The following is a 19,387-nucleotide window of genomic DNA, read 5'->3' as shown; positions in this document are numbered from 1 at the left end:
GGTTTGTCTACCCAAGTCCTGCACCCAAAACCTGTTTAGTGAAGCTACGGAGGGAACATATAGGCCCAACGATTGTATTGAGATTTCAGCTGCTCACTGGATCTACTTTACAGTACAGTGGGAATATCCTACCTTGAAATAAGATGCATTCAGCATCCTTACCACTGTGTGAACGATTCTAGTCAGGATTCCTGCACTGGTGAGAAAGAAGACTAGGAAATCTCTCACATCTCCAATTCTGATTTATAGGATTCTATAAATGTAAAATCAGTAGGTATAACACTCAGCAAAATTTAAAATAAAATTTTATTTTATCTCATACTTAAGTTCAGACAATAATATGTGGTGTACATTCAAAATTTTTGACAGGCACAGTGCACACTAAAAATGAAGACATGATCAAGGATCAGCTATACCACAACATTCTCCCTGAGTCTGGAAAGAAGCAAGCAATAAGACCAAGAAATGTGGCTGTAAAACAGAGAGAGTATTCTAGATTTGTTGTCCACAACTAGGGCAGGGTTATTTCTCACCACAAGTACAGATCCATTGCTGTTAGTGTATGGCAGAGAGAAAACAGAGGATTTGTACAGCTGAGGAAATAAATGGCAGATGTTACACAGGAAGCAATATAATATGGTAGTTAAGTAACTGTATTCAATTATCAAATTTAATTTTAAATCTTGGCACAGTGCCCACAAACTGTATGACTTTAGTCCCCTTGCTAATATAAACTTCATTTCTTTCAATTATAACAAAGGGACTCAAATGGTACCTACTCCATAAAATTAGGAAGAGCACATAAAACCCATAAAACACTTACAATAGTGCCCAGAACATTGTAAGTGCACATGATATATTCATAGGCATTATTATTCAGGGCTTATATAAATTCCCAGATAATGCATAATAACAGTAGAGACTGTGACAAGCCCTGGCTTCCATAAATTGGTCAGCTTCATTTTCGCTGTTTCATTTGATATGATAGTACATTTTATGCTTTGAGACAGGGTCTTGCTCTGCTGCTCAGGCTGAAGTGTAGTGGTGTGATTGTGGCTCACTGTAACCTCAAACTCCTGGACTCAAGCGATTCTCCCACCTCAGCCTCCTGGGCAGTGGGGGCTACAGTTGCATGCCACCATGCCCAGCTATGATATTTCCTCTTTAAAAAGTTGTACATGACAGTTAACCAATACTTCCATAACAAAGAAAATTGAAAGTAGAGACAACACAAAATCATTAGTAACCTGAGCACATTTCCTCCAAGGCATATGCTATTTTTCAACTTGGCTTTAGTCAAGTATCTTTATTGTTTTTCTTAACATTAAAAGCATGTTTGGTTTTGTAGTTGTCTTTAAATCACATAATACTCCGTTACTATGTATTATTCCACATAATAGTCTTCTAAGTATATGGATCATATTTTAGTTTATTATGCCAGCCAGAGAAAAGCACTGATGTGCTTGTGGGCAACTGGAACTAAGCTAGTGTTAGAAATAATTATGTTTGTGAAGCCATTGAAGATAAGGGGAAGTTAACGTTAAGGGTCACTTGCCTCCCACAGCCTGAAGGTCCTTGTCACAGCTGATCTTGAACATAGCCAGCACCCGAGTTCTGATATGTTTGGTTTTGGCACCGTAGATGATGGGATTGATGACAGGAGGCAGCAGCAGGTAGATGTCACCCATGACAACACGCACAATGGGATGAAGGCTGTTTCCAAAGCGGTGTACCACCGAGAGGCCAATAAGTGGCACATAGAAGGCAAGTACCACACCAATGTGTGACACACATGTCCCAAAGGCCTTGGCCCGCTCTGACTTGGAAGGCAGTTGCAGCACTGTTCGTATTATCAGAAAGTATGATAAGGAGATGAACATTACATCCACACCCATGACCAGCAGAATGGCAGTAAGACCGTATACCACATTGGGCAATGTGTCTGCATAGGCCAACTTCATCACATCCTGGTGCACACAATAGGAGTGTGAGAGCACATTGGAGTGGCAGAAGGCCAGTCTCTTGATGAGCAGAGGCAATGGGAAAAAAAAGAGGGATCCACGGACCACAGCCACGATGCCAATCTGGGCTGTTACTGTATTGTTGAACACGGCAGCATGGCGCAGTGGGTGGCAGATGGCCACATAACGGTCAAAAGCCATGGCCAGTAGGATGGTGGATTCAATGGCTGAGAGGGCATGAATAAAGAACATCTGGGTAAGGCAGGCCTCATAGCTAATCTCTCGAGAATCAAACCAGAAAAGGGCAAGTATCTTAGGCATGGTGGATGTGGATAAGGCCAGGTCAATGGCTGCCAGCATGCAGAGAAAGAGGTACATTGGAGTGTGCAGGCTGCGTTCCGTTTTTACGATGAAGACCACAATGCAATTTCCAAATACTGCCACGACATACATGGAAAGGAGGGGGAAGCCAAACCAGAAATGGACTTTCTCTAGTCCTGGGATACCAATAAGCACAAAGGTGGCATGTGTAAAGTTGCAGGAACTCATAACTGGAACTGAGGAGAGGTGACTGGAGAGGGTGAGGTTGCACTGGCGGTCTGCAGGGACATAGAGCACAATCAGAAAATGCCCTGGAAACTTGAAAGTAACATCCTACCTCTTTTGTCTCCTCCCACCCCCACTTAGGGTCTTTCATAAGCCCTGAGGCCCTCTTCCAAAGCGGGGACTGTGACAGCTCAAATTCATTTATGCATCACTACTCTCAAGGTTTATTTAAAAATTTAAAAGGGAACGCTGAGAGAGCAATTCTTTTTCCAAAATGTAGCCTTCTCAAATTCCCTCAGGTACTTCCTACTGGTCTATATCTTTAGTGACCCTTTTCTTCTGATAGGTGTTAAGAGATACACTTTTGGAAGCTCCTTCCAGATAAGGCTGCCTTTCTTATGTTACTTTCCGCCCCTCCCTCCTTCCCTCCCTCCCTCCCTCCCTCCCTCCCTCCCTCCTTCCTTCCTTCCTTCCTTCCTTCCTTCCTTCCTTCCTTCCTTCCTTCCTTCCTTCCCTCCTTCCTTCCTTCTTTCCTTCCTTCCTTCCTTCTGGGAGAGGCATGATCACAGAGGAATCTTACTGTTTAGACTTGAAACATGAGTTGAAATTAGAGAGTCGAATATGGGTCTTCCAAGGTAGTGAGGATTGGAGATAACTTTGCAACTTTCAGGATCCCCAGTCCTCAATTCTAAGGTCAGCCAGAGGAATAAGATGCACAGCAATGGCATTGTTTTTTAAAGCTTAAAAGAATATAAATAAACAAAAACCAAGAAAAATAATGCCAAAAGTCAATCTCTTTAGGATTAAAGGAAACTCATCTGTGGTCATAAAATCAAAAGTAGTGGCTCCCTCCAATGACTTCTTCATAGATGAAGGTGCTGGCAGGACACTGATGAGTACCTCCACACCCAAAAGCTTCCTACAAGGCCATTTTAATTGCATCCAAGGATAGTTTCAATTGAGTCCTTACTTTGGGAGAAGTATTATTAATTTTACAATAATATTTTTAGAGCCTTGTCTTTCCTGAAACTTGTGCCAGTAAGTCATTCATCTCCGGGGAGACATTTCTTTTTTAGAAGCCCAGTGTTGCTTTACCCCAACTCCCTACCCTCACCCACACACCTGGGCTCTGACTTCATGAAACTTCTTCTCTGCTAGGTTTCCTAGGTGACCTAATCTTTAGAGATAATTTTCTCTAAAAATCCAAAGCCTTGGCTGCAAGAAGCAGAGGCTCTAACTCTTGGAAATAAACTATGCAGGTGTCTTCATTGATTATCTGTTTCATTGAAACAGGTTAACCTGCTTATATTGCAACCCCTGTACCCTGAAATTCTTCACTCATCATCTGAGTTCTTACTGCAGCTGGGAGATGCCCTTCAACTTGGTCTTAATGGTGAGGGGTTAGCTATCAGTGGTCTTAAAGTACAATATGATAAAATTAGCACAAAGAGATTTGAATTGGATTCTCCCCATCTTGGACAAGCAAGGAAGGACAGATTCAGGGTTCAAAGGTTATAAAATCCATATTTTGGCCTCTATTTTCTCTTCTCCACCTTCAGAACTTGCACAGACAAAATAGCTAAGCTCCTTGACAAATATTAAATCCCATATTTGGTTCCAAGTTGCTATCACAACATGAAAAGTCCTTTTCAGGAGCAGGTGATTGCATCCTTTAGTGTGATACAAGATAGTTTGCATCTTGCATCTATTCATCCATTTCTATATCCATCATAGCTTGGAGAAGGGGATGTAGAAATTCAAACAAATCATGCTGAAACGTATAGGACAGAACTAAGGAACCTGCCCTGAAGAGAGGCCAGATCACTAGACCACTGTGTCCCAGAGAAATGGGACCCAAGGTGAAGAAAAGAGCAGGCATGGAGGGAGAGCAAGGGGAGCACAGTGACGTATTTTTACTTCCTCAATGCCTTTTGCCCATGCTACCATATGCAGTGCTGACAGATAACAAGAGCCTTTATTGGCCCCAGAGTTGGGCACTTTCTTAAGCCCTCTCTTTGCAGAGCATATTTTCTGCATTGTGCTGGTACCTGCACATTCTTACTAGAGTCTAGCACTTTGGGACATCACCTCATCTCCTAAAATACCTATTGCGAAAGACTTAACATCGCCCTCCCATGTTGCCTGGCATCCTGTCTAAAGTGGACTCCCTGCTACACCTGATTTCAGCTTCCCTTTGGGTCTGAATGTGGCTGTTGCATTTATTCTCACCTGCCTTTCCTGATTGTTAGCTAAGACTCTGGGACATTTCTTCCTAGCCTATAAAGCTGTGGATGGGACACAAGGGCTCCTCTCTACCCTGCCATGAAGCAGTATTTGAGGTCTTCAAGATCCCTTAGGATGGCAGGAGGTAAGTCTGCCTGACCCCAGATTAGGGTGCACTCACCTGAAAATGATACAGCCCTACTTAGAAAGAGCAGCTGTAGCTAGTTTTGCTTTCTGGTTCAGACCTTTTTATAATGCTACTCAGAAAGCCCATGAGAATAGGCTATGAGAATGAACTGATGCCCCAGGGACTTGGCAGACAGAGGAAAAACATCTCCATGTCCCCTTGTGTGCCATTCCCACGGGCTTCCCACTGTTTCTGTCCAGAGAGAGCAACTTCAAAGCAGCCACTGCCTCTTCCATCGCTCTCACACTCACATATACGGATCTCTCGACAATTCGCTCTCATTCCTTCAAGCTAACGCAAGCACACACTGTCAGCCACAGGGTTAATGTGTTTCTTCATGAGCCACTTTCTAGACACAACAGACAACATGTGTGACTAGGCATGGTCCTTGGGCTTTATAAGTTTGCATCCTCTCTAAAAATACAAAAGTATAGTCCCATAATTCAAAATAGGGGCATGCACTTCTCCATATCTTTCCCTATCCTTTCTTCTGGTTGACGAAACAGCCCTTAATGTAGAAAAGCCGTTCTTCATTGCTCCTGGATTACAGATAAAGCCCAGATGAGATGACAGCTTTTTGTGCTAGGTCATATAGTTAATTAGTGATAATATTGGTTGGAGGACCAGGTATTTGTTTATTGACTGACTCTGTTTATTCACATTAAACAACTGTTTGTCAAAGGGTTACAATGTTACAAGCAAAACAGATGAAAAAAATCACCCCAACTACCTTCTCCAGGATATTGAGGTATTCTCAGTACCCCAGGATGCTTGCTGGCTCTCTTCCAGTGACATGTCCCCTACGTCATACCCAGCAGGGGTACCCTCATACTTTATTAATATTTAACACTGACCTGTTCTGTCTGCCATCCTAAGTGTGCCTCACACATGAGTCTTACTTTGTCATTGTCACTGTAATCTCTGAACACAGAAACAGAATTACTTTCTTATCAATCAGCCATTAAGTGTTTACTGGTCACCTAGATATGACAATGGAGTTAATTGATTCATTCATTGTGTAATAAGCACATCCTCAATGCTAGTTTTGTGCAGGCACTGTGCTGAGTTTAGGGGTGAGACAGATGAAGAAGACAAAGTCCTTGCCTTCAAGGTGCTCACGGACACCTATGAAAACAATCCTGAAATGGTTTAGAAGTGCAGTGAATGCCACAGATTATTTTTTCTCACAGTTTTATTTTTTTATTTTGTCTTATTATACTTTAAGTTCTGAGATACATGTGCAGAGTGTGCAGGCTTGTTAACTTAGGTATACATGTGCCATGGTGGTTTGCTGCATCCATCAACCTGTCATCTACATTAGGTATTTCTCCTAATGCTATTCTTCCCCTAGCCCCCAACCCCCAACAGGTCCCAGTGTGTGATGTTCTCCTTCCTGTGTCCATATGTTCTCCTTCCTGTGTCCATATGTTCTCATTGTTCAACTCCCACTTAAGAGAGAGAACATGCGGTGTTTGGTTTTCTGTTTTTGTGTTAGTTTGCTGAGAATGATGGTTTCCAGCTTCATCCATGTCCCTACAAAGGACATGAACTCATCCTTTTTTATGTGAATGCCATACATTTTTATGGGAACTTGAGAGGGGCATTTATTTAGTCATTGGGTGACTCCAAAAAGACGGTATCAGCAGACAGAAAATCATGAAGGAAACATAATTCTCTATAGAGGATATGGCTTGCCTGAAGCACGGAGTCAACCAAAAAGGAAAGAGAAACTGAAGAGGTGCACGGATGTTAACTGATGATAGGCTGTGAACTCAAGGACTTCATGCTGTAGGAATTGGGAGGTGAATAAATGGTTTTAAGCAGAGATATCATAGGTAGACATGTGTTTCAGATTGCTATTCTAGAAGCGGTTGGAAGGATGAATTTGAGGAGGTTGGGAGTGGATGTGCTTATGAATTTAGTGAGGTAAGATAGAAACTTAAGATACACAACATTTTCTCATCCTTCATGTCCAATTATTCAACTGATCTTGTCTATTTTTCCCTCTAAAAATCTTTTGCCTGTTTCCTCTTATTTCCATCTTTACCACTACTACCATATTCAAGTAGCTACAACAGTGACCATGTGACGACTAGTGCTTTGGCTTTTAGGAAGGTCTACTCACTGTGAGCTTGTCCATCTTGGTCAGAGCATGACATTTGTTTGGCAACCCACCCAGTCTCGGTGTCCACATACCAATTTCCCATAGATGAATTATAAGCTGCCAGGATTGTTGGACAGGAGGACTGTCCACAGGTTAGCATCTGTGGGGCGAGGTGGGGGAAGAGAATCTGCAGGAGTTGTGTGAACATCTCAGTTTTCCTTGAGATTGACGTTCCTTTTTCTCCCTTCCATTTTTAGGACTCTTGAGTACCTGTATCCTTTCCCTCAGCTCTATTTGCCCTTTTTGCTTCTCTGTTCTCTTCCTCCACACCGCATCTTCTCTAGTAGTCGTGTGTGGAAACAAATAAACAAAAATCTAGTCTGTAAACCTATATCATTTGAGCTTTTCCATCTTTCCACTTTGGACCTGCCTGTAGCTTCTCTGGATTTTAGTTTTTGGTTCATTGTGAGTTATAGATATGTAAAGATGATTTGTGGGGGTACAGATTAGGGACTAGAAGGGGAAAGAAATACATAGAAATAAACTGGCAGTTTATTCAAACTATAAATCACCTTTTTAAAGTGGCTTCCTAATTTTTACTCTTACCTACATTCATTCACTAGACAAGGCAAGTTTTATATTGGAAAGTGAAAGTAAGGCTTCAGAAGATTAGGATCAGGTTATACTAGGTCATATGAAAAAGAGTGAACGTTTTATACCAAAGGGCAGTGCTTGGCACAGTATTATCCAAAATGTGAAACTTCATGAAAATCTATTTGTAGATACAAAGAACTTTCTGGTATATGAGAACTTTGTTGTCTTCTTGTGTGCCATTCAAATCCTTATGCATCAAAGACACTTAATTCATTAATTCAATCAAGAGTAAAGTTTACAATAGACAAGACACTATAGATAGAAATGTGGAAACAATAGTGAATAGATCTCGTCCCTGACCCTGAGAAGTGAGCTCAGAATTGTGGTGACAAGAGAGTTTGGAAGGAGTTGTCTTGAGAAAGAAGCACAAGGTGCTGCAGGAGCACCTGGAAAGGGCACCAGGCCCACTGGAGAGGTCAGGAAATGTCCCTGAAGGAGAACCCCTGCTATTCTTTTTTTTTTTTTTATTGAATTTTAGGTTTTGGGGTACATGTGAAGAACATGCAGGATTGTTGCATAGGTACACACACAGCAGTGTGATTTTCTGCCTTCCTCCCCTTCACCTATATCTGGCATTTCACCCCATGCTATCTCTCCCCACCTCCCCACCCCCTCATCCCTCCCCCATTTCCCCCCAACAGACCCCAGTGTGTAGTGCTCCCCTCCCTGTGTCCATGTGTTCTCATTGTTCAACAGCTGCCTATGAGTGAGAACATGCGGTGTTTGATTTTCTGCTCTTGTGTCAGTTTGCTGAGAATGTTGGTTTCCAGGTTCATCTATGTCCCTACAAAGGACATGAACTCATCATTTTTGATGGCTGCATAATATTCCATGGTGTATATATACCACATTTTCCCTGTCCAGTCTATCATCGATGGGCATTTGGGTTGGTTCCCGGTCTTTGCTATTGTAAACAGTGCTGCAATGAACATTCGTGTGCATGTGTCCTTATAGTAGAACGATTTATAATCCTTTGTATATAGCCCCTGCTATTCTAAGTCAGGAGAAGGGAGGGACTGAGATGCTCCAGGTGGAGGTAACAGCTGTATAAAGGCTTAAAAGGGACAGGGCATTCTGTCCTGGGACTCAGAACATGCAAATTGTTTGTTGTCTCTGCGGCATTGTACAAAGGGGAAGCAGTGAAGCTTGAGAGGTAAACAGAGCCAGATGACTAAGACATTTTACTGTTTTTACTAAATAGTGGCAGTTTTAGGTCTGGGAGATAGTATGAATAAAACAAATTCTTTATCCTCAAAAACCTTATCTTGTGGTAATGAAACCAGGAAATAAATGACATATATGTAATATGCTAAGGCATAAAAATGCTAAAAATTAAAAATAAGGTAGATAAAGATGAGAGTGAATCTAAGCAGGAATTGAGCTCCCAGTTGTAGTTGTTATTTTATAACATCAAGGACCCTGTAAAAGGGCGTACTTGAGAAGGGATCTGTATGAAGTGAGAGGGTAAGTCATGTGGGTTTCTGGGGGACAAACATTCCAGGTAGTGAGAACAGCAAGCATGAGCGCTGATGTTGAAGCATGCTTGATGAGTTTAGGAAAATATTTGGAAGCTAGTGTGGGTGACAAAGAGCGAATCACTGGCAGAGTAGTAGAAGATGATATTGGGCTGATGGAGGGAAGATAGATCTTATAGATCTTTATATGCTTTTCAAGTGACTGTGATATTTTCCTGGGTAAAACAGGATGCCATTAGAATATATTGAACTTGATCTGCCTTGTGTATTAAACTAATCAGTCTAACTTCACTGTAGGGGAAAACAGACTGTAAAGCAAATGTGGATGAAGGAAGACCCACCAGAAGGCTGTTATAATAGTTCAGGTACAAGATGACGGCTTTCATCAGAGTGGTACAAATAGAGGTGGTATAAAGTGACTTGATTTTAGACATGAATGTCTGAGATATCTAGGAGAAAAGGTCACCAGGATTTACTAATAGGTTAGATGTAGCATCGGAGTGATGGGAAGGCATCAGGAATAACTCTAAGTGCTTTGCCTCAGCAAATTGGAAAGTAGAGTTACTGAGTTAGGGAAGACTGTGGGTGAGCATGCTTTTTTCTTGATGGGAATATTAGGATACATTAGACGTTGAGTCTAAGATGATTATGAGACAATCAAGTAGTGCTGCTGATACACAGCACTGCTTGAGTGGGATGAGTCTGAACTACAAATATTAATTTGGATTTTGTCAGCATAGAGATGGTATTCAAAGACAAGGTATTGGATGCGATGACCAAAGAAGGGATTGCGACAAAGCAGTCTGAGAACAAAGTCCCAGGACATTTCAACATATGAAGATGAAGACTAAAAATAATTGAGACTGAAATGTTGTTGTCAAACAGGCTGAGGATTTGTCATAATTCTTACAGTACTGTAAGTACTTACTTATAGTACTGGCTCCTATTGCATAAGTAGTCAGTACTATAGCCAATAAATTTCCTGTAGGAAATGATGAGGAAACCAGAAAAGAAATAGCCTATATGTAATATGTTGGGGAATAAAAATGCTAAGAATTAAAAATATGGCAGGTAAGGATGAGAGTGAATACAGGAAGAAATTGAGGGACAGGTGTTATTATTATTACAATTATCATAACATCAAGGGTCTTGTACTAAGGTGCAGTTGAGCAGAAATCTGCATAAAGTGAGGGGGTAAGCCTATAGAGATGAATGATTATTTCTACCTCCTTTCTTGACCTGATACCAACTATAGAGCCCATCTTAAATTAGTGGTATTACTGTGGCCTTAAAATATATGCTTTAAATAATTAATGGACATAACCAGGGTGGACCTAATTATCTTTCTGGATTAAGCCATTACATGACCATTATGCCACAAATTAAAAAATTCATAAGTAAATGACCATAATTGATTTATAGTCATTTTCCATTTCTGATGGGGCAGAATGTTGAAGGAGGACTGAGAGAAATGCTGAAATATGCTTTAGTCAGGAAAGATCGCCAGGCAGAAATATATTTGTAAGATTTGAAGATTTGATTTGCGCTTTTTCTTCCTAATTTGACTGAAAATTTCTGGAGTTTAGAGTTGTGTTTCTTTAAATTATTATTTTTTGCTTCTTTATGTTTCCTAGTAAAAATTACATGTATTTATATTTATAAATATGATTTACATATATAAGCATATACTTTATAAATATGTTTATATATAAGTTCATATCATTTTTACAAATATAAATTATATACCTGTATATTATAGGTAGCAATATAGCATTAAAGTTAAGAGTGTGTGTGTGGGGGGCCCTGGAGTCAGTCTGCATGAATGTGCTCTGCCATCAGTAATGCCAGTTATTAGATGTTTAAGCAAGCTACTTAACATTTGATGCTTCAGTTTTCTTATCGACAATAAAAGTGACTCTCTTACAACATTTCAGATATAAAATGTGTTAGTACATATAAAAAACATTTAGATGCTCCTCTCCCTGTGTCCATGTGTTCTCATTATTCAACACCCGCCTATGAGTGAGAACATGCAGTGTTTGATTTTCTGTTCTTGTGTCAATTTGCTGAGAATGATGGTTTCCAGGTTCATCCATGTCCCTACAAAGGACACAAACTCATTGTTTTTTATGGCTGCATAATATTCCATGGTGTATACGTGCCACATTTTCCCTGTCCAGTCTATCATCGATGGCCATTTGGGTTGGCTCCAAGTCTTTGCTATTGTAAATACTGCTGCAATGAACATTCTGGGAGGAAGGCAGCAAACCACATTGCCATGTATGTATCTATGCAACAATATTGTATGTTCTTCACATGTACCCCCAAAACTAAAATGCAATAACATATATATTTAAAAAAAGAAAAATCAGTTAAAAAATAACACTTAGAACCATGACTTGTCAGAGGAAATAATAAATGGCAATTTAAATTACTAGAACAGTTGGAAAATACTTTACTAGAACAGTTGGAAAATATTTCTCACAAAGGAGTGACTTTTCATAACGTGTCATTCTAACTGCTGTGAAGTAGATAAGAATAGAAAGGTTATTGGCAGGGACAGAAGGCAACAACAGTTTGACAAAACAGTGGTGAGAAGAAGAAATTCTAGATCTAAGACTAATTTAGGCTTTCATCTCTTCCATTCCTTGTCTTCACCTTCTTATCTGTAAAATACTCAAGCTAGCTGATGTTCTAGATACATTCCAACTTTAATGTTAAATGAGTCTATGCTTAGCTTCAATGGGCACCAGATCTTTGGTTGTTTTCTATTTTTGACTGATAACATGACCTGAAGTTTACCAACTTGAGAGGTCCATCTAGTGCTAGAATTCTACAATTTTATGTTTCTTTGGAATGAAGAATTTTTATCACAGCCCTACGTATCTGTTTGGTTTTCACACTGTAGATGATGGGGTTTATCACAGGGGGGATCAGCAGGTAGGTGTTAGCAACCATAGTATGTACGTAGGCTGGGGCTTGTTTCCCAAACCTGTGGACAAAGGACAGGGTGATCAATGGAATGTAAAATACAGCAACAGCCACAGTGTGGGAGACACATGTGCTGAAGGTTTTCTTCCTCTCTTCTGGGGAAGCAATGCTGAGGACAGTCCTAATGATCAAAACGTAAGAAAGGAGGATGAGAATGGAGTCTACACCAACAGTGGAGAACATGGCAGTCAACCCAACTGCACTGTTGATCCTGGTGTCTGTGCACGAGAGCCTCATCACATCAGGGTGGAAGCAGTAGGAGTGGTGGAGCACGCGGCTGTGGCAGTGGGACAGTCTTGTAAGAAGTGCTACCATTGTTGTCAGCATTAGGATTCCCCTGATGACACTTGCCACTCCAATTTGAACTATTCTGGAGTCAGTTAAAATTATGGCATACCTAAGGGGGTTAGAGATGGCCACAAAACGATCAAAAGCCATGGCCAACAGCACTGAGGATTCCATGACAGTGAAGAATTTAATAAAGAACATCTGGGACAAGCAGGCATTAAAGCTGATTTCCCTCACATTGAACCAGAATATTCCCTGCATAGTGACCAGAGTGGATATGGACAGACCGAGGTCAGTGGTGGACAGCATGGAGAGGAAATAGTACATGGGTTCGTGCAGGCTGGGCTGAGTGATGATGGCGAAGAGGATCAGGCTGTTTCCTGAGAGGGCAGTTACATAGAGGAAGCAGAAGGGAATGGAGATCCAGGTGTGGAAGGCTTCCAGCCCAGGAACACCAGTGAGCAGGAAAATGATGGAAGTGGAGGTGATATTCTGTAAAATTGACATGCTGAATTAAAAGTGCAGAACAAGATAAGAGCTTGAAACAAAAAAAGCTACGTTTGTTTGTGTATTGATCTAATTAAAATAATTTTATTGTACAGAAAACTAACCAAAGTGAGTATTTATATAATATGAAACTATAAATGGCTCATTGGCACTGATTAAAAAATGTCAGATTTCAACTGCTGTAGTGGGTACTTTGCTTTGTTTCTGAATTTGCCTCAGTGCACAATCTTTCTTCTCTAGGGCCCTTTGCTGGCAGCTATGTTTATATCATGTGATCAGTCCTCTGACCATTCTAGTCATAGATAACTGAACTCAGAATAAATACTTTACCCCAAGTGTGCCAATCACATTTCATTCTTTCTGGCATGCTTAAGTTGTATTACAGAGGTAGCGGGTTATTTTTTCTGTATGGTTGGCACCGAGAAAAGTACACCAGGGCTATGAAACAGCAATATTACATTGGTCATAAGTGTGGAAAGCTGAGAAAGTTACAGACAATTTGGGACGCCAGAAAATATGGAGAGAGAGATCATTATAATACAAAGTAACACATATGAAGTGACAAATAAATGGCTTCAGCATCTGACCATTAAAGAGACCCTTACAATGTGACACCTGGAGTCACATTTGGAAGAGATGGTGAGTTAGAACACAAACCACCTACCAGGCTTAGGAAGAGAGGAGGCTGTCCCCCACCCCCGATATAATGTGCTGCCATGTTTCTATACATTTCTTTCTTCAGTCTGCTTAAAGACTAGTTCTCCAGAACAGAATATCTCCATTTAGTTAAGACATGCTTCTTAGGAGATACCTAATTGAATGTTACTGTTTGTTTTGGAGGGAAAAATATAACTTTATTGCAAACATCACATTTCTTTTTTCATTGAGTAGAGAATTGCAGAAAGGTAGATGGGTATGGGTGAGTTTGAGACAGGGGTCTGGGGAATAACAGAGATTTGGGCTTTGGCTGCAGAGGGCTCAATCAATGAGAGATAGCCAGTTGCAGGGTAACTGTTCTTCAGGGGAAAAGAAAGGGTGCTGAGTGGCTGACAGTTCATGCTGATAGAAGAGAGGATGGAGAGGAACCTCAATATTTCTAGACTCACACATTCACCCTGATAAAGTGCCACTTCAAGGATCACTGGAAGAAGTCTTAGTGGAAAAAAAAGGAGAGAGTGGGATTTAACTGAAATTATCAGAAAACTAGAGGAAAAACAAGAAACATTAGGTTACATGATTTGACCAAATAATGAAACCATAGCTTTAGACTCTGAAATTTACAGTAATGAGAGTGTCCTCAGGGGAGTGATGAAAATATCTAAAATGTAAAATCAAATCTCTTAAAAGAAATAAGAATTATAGTTAATGCATAGTATATTTCTAAAAAACGAGAAGAGAGAATCTTAAATGTTCTCACCACAAGAAACGATAAATATGTGAGGTAATGTATATGATAATCAGCCTGATTTAATTAATTATTCCACAATGCATACATGTATTACAACATCACATTTTACCCCACAAATATATGTCATATTATTTGTCAACTAGAAATAAGATAAAATAATTTAAAAAACCAAAACACACTAAAGAGGAATTAACAGAAGAGAACATTCAATATAGGTTTGTAGTATTTGGATAAGGCTTTGTAGAAAAAGCAGTGCTTGAAAGATTTCTGTGCTTTGTATAAGTTGAGGTGAAGAATTTCCAGGCTTTCAGAATGGCATGTGTAAAAGTGTTGAGCAAGACTGTGCTTGTAGCATTTCTTTTCTTGATCTTGCTTTACTCTCCCAGGGTAAACTGAGTATCTGCATCTTACATAGTGTTATGTCAGAAGCTAAAGGACGACACAAATACAACACCTCTTAGAGAGTTTCTAATCCAGTGAGGGAGAAAGAGCAGAATGATTGTTCAGTAACTTCAATATCTTGTATACAGTGATGAATAATAAAAATGGTTATGAAAGTACAGAGGGGTTCCATTTATGTCAATTAATCTGGTTTTCATGATTTTTAATTTCCATATAAAGTCTGAGTTGTAATTTTTGTCATTGTGTTGTAGGAAATTTTATGTAATCGCTTTAAACAATTAAATTGCTATTTGAATAATTTCTCTTTCATCCTAACTTCTTCATGGCTCCCCTTACCTCATTTCAACAATTTATTCACTGCCTATTTTCATTTTTCTTGGCAGTATTTTTTTCTCCTTCTTGCCGAGAGATCATAAACAAAACAAAAGAAAACCATACTGTATATAGTTTGACCTGATCTGTATTGGGCCTAGCAAAAAAGAAATGATTTCTCTCCTTTCCATCATTCTACAACCATATCTTCCTGCATCGTTCCCACATCCATGCTGGGCTCAGAGACAGAGGGTTCCTTATTCCTTTTCATAACCAATAACTCTACTTAAGCTCCTGACCGTCAACCATAAACACTTAGTTCAGTTCAAATTGAACTGAACTAGATACGTAGATACGTATACAGGGAGCTGAGCTTGCTGTGTCAAGAGTCTAGGGACTCTTATTGAAAATAAAAAAATGACTAATTTAAAACATCTACTACATGCCAGGCATTTAATTAGGCACAGTGCATATCAGCAGTGTCAGAGACAAAGAGATACTGTAAATGCTGCTAGTTGTAGAGTGTATAAGGAAAGGATGTATCTAAAAGATAAGGCAGAAGAGATTATGTGGAGTGGCAGATTTGGAGTGTGTGCATACATGAATGTGTCTGCATGTGTCAAGAAGAACTAGTTTCAAGAATCTTAACAGAGTGTATGATTTATAACTGTGAAGTTTTGATGGGTAGATGTGAGTTTACAAGGACGAAAAACAGGAGAAGTGTGCTTTTGCTGTGTCATTTATAACATGAGGATAGAGATGAATAAAAGAATAACATAAGCCAGTTTGCTGGATAACTAGAAGAGAAGGGGTATATCGAAGTGTTAAACGTGAGGGTAGGTGCTGTTGGAAATGAAGCTAGAGAAAGCATCAAAGGCCAAATCATGAAAATCTTGAATTCCATGGAAAGTGGAATGAACTTACGTTTTTGCAGAGCATCAAGAGCCAGACATTACTAAATATTTGATTCACCTTTTATTCACCACTGGAAGCAATGAGCTTTGCTTTTAATAAATAAATCATTCTTCATCTCTTCTCATTTAACACCAACGAAATTTCTTTCCCTCTTTAGTATCTTGTTTATTACCAATTGGTTACTTTTTCGCAGTCTGCAATGCTCAAGTTTTACTCTAACTCAACATAAAAGCTTCCCACAGTTTTATATAGGTATTTCCAAACCATTCATTTCAACTAGGAAACATTGAATAATTTTCATAATTAGCCTTGTGCTTTGATAGTGAGGGATACAAGACATAAACCCTGTTTCTCAGTTTCCTGCTGTATCTTTTCTAAGGATAAAAATTCCTTTGGAAAACAATCCGCTTTTGTTTATTATTCCTTCACCTTCAGTAACAATCTGAATTCTTTCCCTAATGATTCTGAAAATCCTCCAAATGACGTCACCCATGATTTTCTACATGCCAAGTCCAAAAGTTTAACCTCAGATTTGTTTTTCTCTCCCTCATCTCAACTTTCAGCAATGTTTACCTCCTCCTCCTTGAAACTTTCTCCTTTATTAGCTTCGATAATGGTTATTTTGTGAGTTTTTTTCCTGTTTGTCAAACAATGGTTTTGTCCTCTGCCTTATAAATTGTAGGATTCTGGAGGAGTCTACTTTTCTCCCAAGAAATTCCTCTTCTTTTCTTGCTTTTCATATGCTCTCCTTGAGATAGCTTAGTTATTCTCATGGGTTTAAATATCACTTATATACAGAAGACTAATAAATCTGCAATCTAATTATAGCGTCTCTGGAGTTCTATATTTTAAAAGGTAGAAGAATCTTTAATGCTGTGTCACGGTTTCTGGTTTTAAGCATAAAGGTAGTAACGAGACATGAATATACAGTGAAGCAATCAAACCTGTAATTTAGAAAAATAATTGACAGCAGTTTGGAGAACAAAGCTCCTTGCTCCAAGTGATGAATAAAAGGTGAACAAAATACTGTGTCTACCACTGGGGGACATCTCCACCCATCATCCCTCTGTTACTTCAACCTCTATATGAGAAAAACAGAACTCATCCTCTCCTCCCTCCAAACCTGGCTCTCCCTCCTGTTTCATTTATCAGCAGATGACATAGAACTCTAGCAAAGCATTGAATTAAAATTACTACCCTCCACACACACACACACACACACACACACACACGTGCACACGCACACCCTCCTCTTGCTCTCTCATCCCCTACATATGAAGATTAGTTTTTAATTGATTCTATTTCTGAAATATCAAAAATGAGAACCTCAGGAGGTCTATATAAGAAGGCCAAGCAGTTGTCACTAGTGGACACTTGAAGCTGTTATTTCATTGTGCTTTTCTTACATTGAAAAAACCTTAACTGTTTACATAGAAGACTAGAGAAGCACTAATGGATAGTCTTAGAAGGAGGCAGTAAATTTTCCCCAAGCTTCTCTTTTGTGCTGCCTTCGCTCTCAAATCTTTCCAATCCATCCTCTCTTATCCATATATTCCTTCGTTTTTTCTCTTGTGAAATAAGCTATATTCTCAGCTAATTTTCCTGTCCACTCAGATTATAATGATGCTCTTCTTTCATTGCACTAATATAAGCTACAGCCTGTGGCTGTCTTAATCTGCTGAACTAGACCTTATAGTGTCATCAGTATTCTCCATGCTATTGCCAATGGTATGACTATTGTGTATGACTGACCCGGATTCAGATTCTTGCTCAAACACTAACTAGTTTTGAGGCCATATACAACATTAATAAAAATATTATTCATAGAAATAGTTACTATTTGTTGGACCCTTGTTCTTTGAACATTATTGTCCTCAGTGCTTTATAGGCATTATTTTAATTCCAACTATAGCATCATGTGACAAGTATTATTAGATTCACCTTAAATTCTTTTTTCTGGTAAAGACACTGAGAATCTGAGGTTCTGAAACATTTGAAATCACACACAGAACTAGTGAAAGTCAGAGCTGAGTTTTTAACCCAGGTCTTTTTAATTCCAAATCTCATGCCTCAAAAACAATTGTTTTACTGAAATCTACAAGTAATACAAACTTTCTGTGACCCAGTTTCCTCATCTATAAAGCAGGATATGCACCGTGTCTAATAACAGTAGCTTGCATGCAACGTGTTCAAAATTGGTAATTTTTCATTTTTAGTAAGAGTTGTTGGGCATACAAATGAGATTTCCTGACTGTGATAAATATATTAGCACACCGATTAAACCGTTTGGCTAACAACAAGTTATCCAACCTTTATCTGGCAGAACAAAATACTCATTCTCTACATATTTCCTGGGAATAAATAATTCTGCAAATTCTACCATCCTCCTCAGCCCACCATCCCAATATCTAATCGAATTCTGCACACTGGAAGGAAATTATTCCCTGTGGGTGAGAAAGTCCAATTTATCTAGAGTCAAGCATTTTCACAGAACAAAACAGTTTTACTTACAGAGCCCATAGAGTAGATCGGCCTGTCCCTTTCAGGCTGACTCAGAAGACTAAGGAGGCTTTAGATTCCAGGGGAGGGCCGAGCTTACAAATATGAGACTTATTCCAGCCTGACTGGAAACAGGCACAGAGCTGAGAGGCCAGTTCCTAGTGGTGGTGCTAACTCACTGTGTCTCCAGGGTGCGGAGATTCCCAGAAGACTTCTTTTGCCTCATACAGTCCTTTTATATCTGTTCCATTATGCAATGACTTATTGTGGCTATGTGCTTTATGGGCTGATGTAACTTTTTGTTCATGTGTTATTTTACTCAAAAGCTTTTTTATGTAACAGCTTTATTGCTATATAATTCACATACTACAAAATTCACCCATTTATAGTGTATGATTCAATTGTTTTTAGTAAAGTCACAGAGCTGTGCAGAAACCATCATCACAATTTAATTTGAGAACATTTCCATTACGCTTAAAAGGAACCCCATCGTCTCTAGCAGTTACTCTGAAAGAGATTTTTAAAAATGAAATATTGTAGCAAATTGCTAAATAGCATCTCCCTTTATGAGTGAGAGTCAAACTCCTCCTTAACTCCTCAGTATCTATCATTATTCACAGCAGTGTGGTTTCATTAGCCTACCTGTGGCTCTTTGCAGCAGCAATCTTTCTCTTATAGTTAAAAAATTCATTTACTAATCCATACATATATCCGGCAAATATTTCATAAGAATGTCCTATGTTCTAAACATTATGCTCAGTGATTGACTTTTTAAAAAAAGAATACGCTGTAATTCTTACTGTTTAGGATTTCAGTGTGGACTAGATTTCATGTTAACTAATGATAAGGTTATCCTAGAGGCATGAACCAAATGCTTGGTGAATACAGTAGGTAAAAATCTTAGTCCACAACTTA

At 39.3% G+C, this 19,387-nt stretch overlaps 2 protein-coding genes across 2 annotated transcripts; both read right to left on the bottom strand.

The window, feature by feature from the left end:
• Positions 1–288: 288 nt before the first annotated feature.
• LOC108307484 (olfactory receptor 51E2) lies at positions 289–18,675 on the bottom strand. Its single transcript, XM_017532838.2, has 2 exons — positions 18,485–18,675; positions 289–2,560 (listed from the first exon to the last, which is right to left on the bottom strand). The coding sequence occupies exon 2, from the start codon at positions 2,508–2,510 to the stop codon at positions 1,548–1,550; it is 963 nt and encodes a 320-aa protein (XP_017388327.1). The 5' UTR covers positions 2,511–2,560; positions 18,485–18,675; the 3' UTR covers positions 289–1,547.
• LOC108307483 (olfactory receptor 51F2-like) lies at positions 11,843–12,936 on the bottom strand. Its single transcript, XM_017532837.2, has one exon. The coding sequence runs from the start codon at positions 12,934–12,936 to the stop codon at positions 11,992–11,994; it is 945 nt and encodes a 314-aa protein (XP_017388326.2). The 3' UTR covers positions 11,843–11,991.
• Positions 18,676–19,387: the final 712 nt, after the last annotated feature.

This window comes from Cebus imitator, unplaced genomic scaffold, assembly GCF_001604975.1.
Source record: "Cebus imitator isolate Cc_AM_T3 unplaced genomic scaffold, Cebus_imitator-1.0 Scaffold79, whole genome shotgun sequence".
Lineage (NCBI taxonomy): Eukaryota > Metazoa > Chordata > Mammalia > Primates > Cebidae > Cebus > Cebus imitator.
This window is presented reverse-complemented; position numbering and strand designations above follow the sequence as displayed.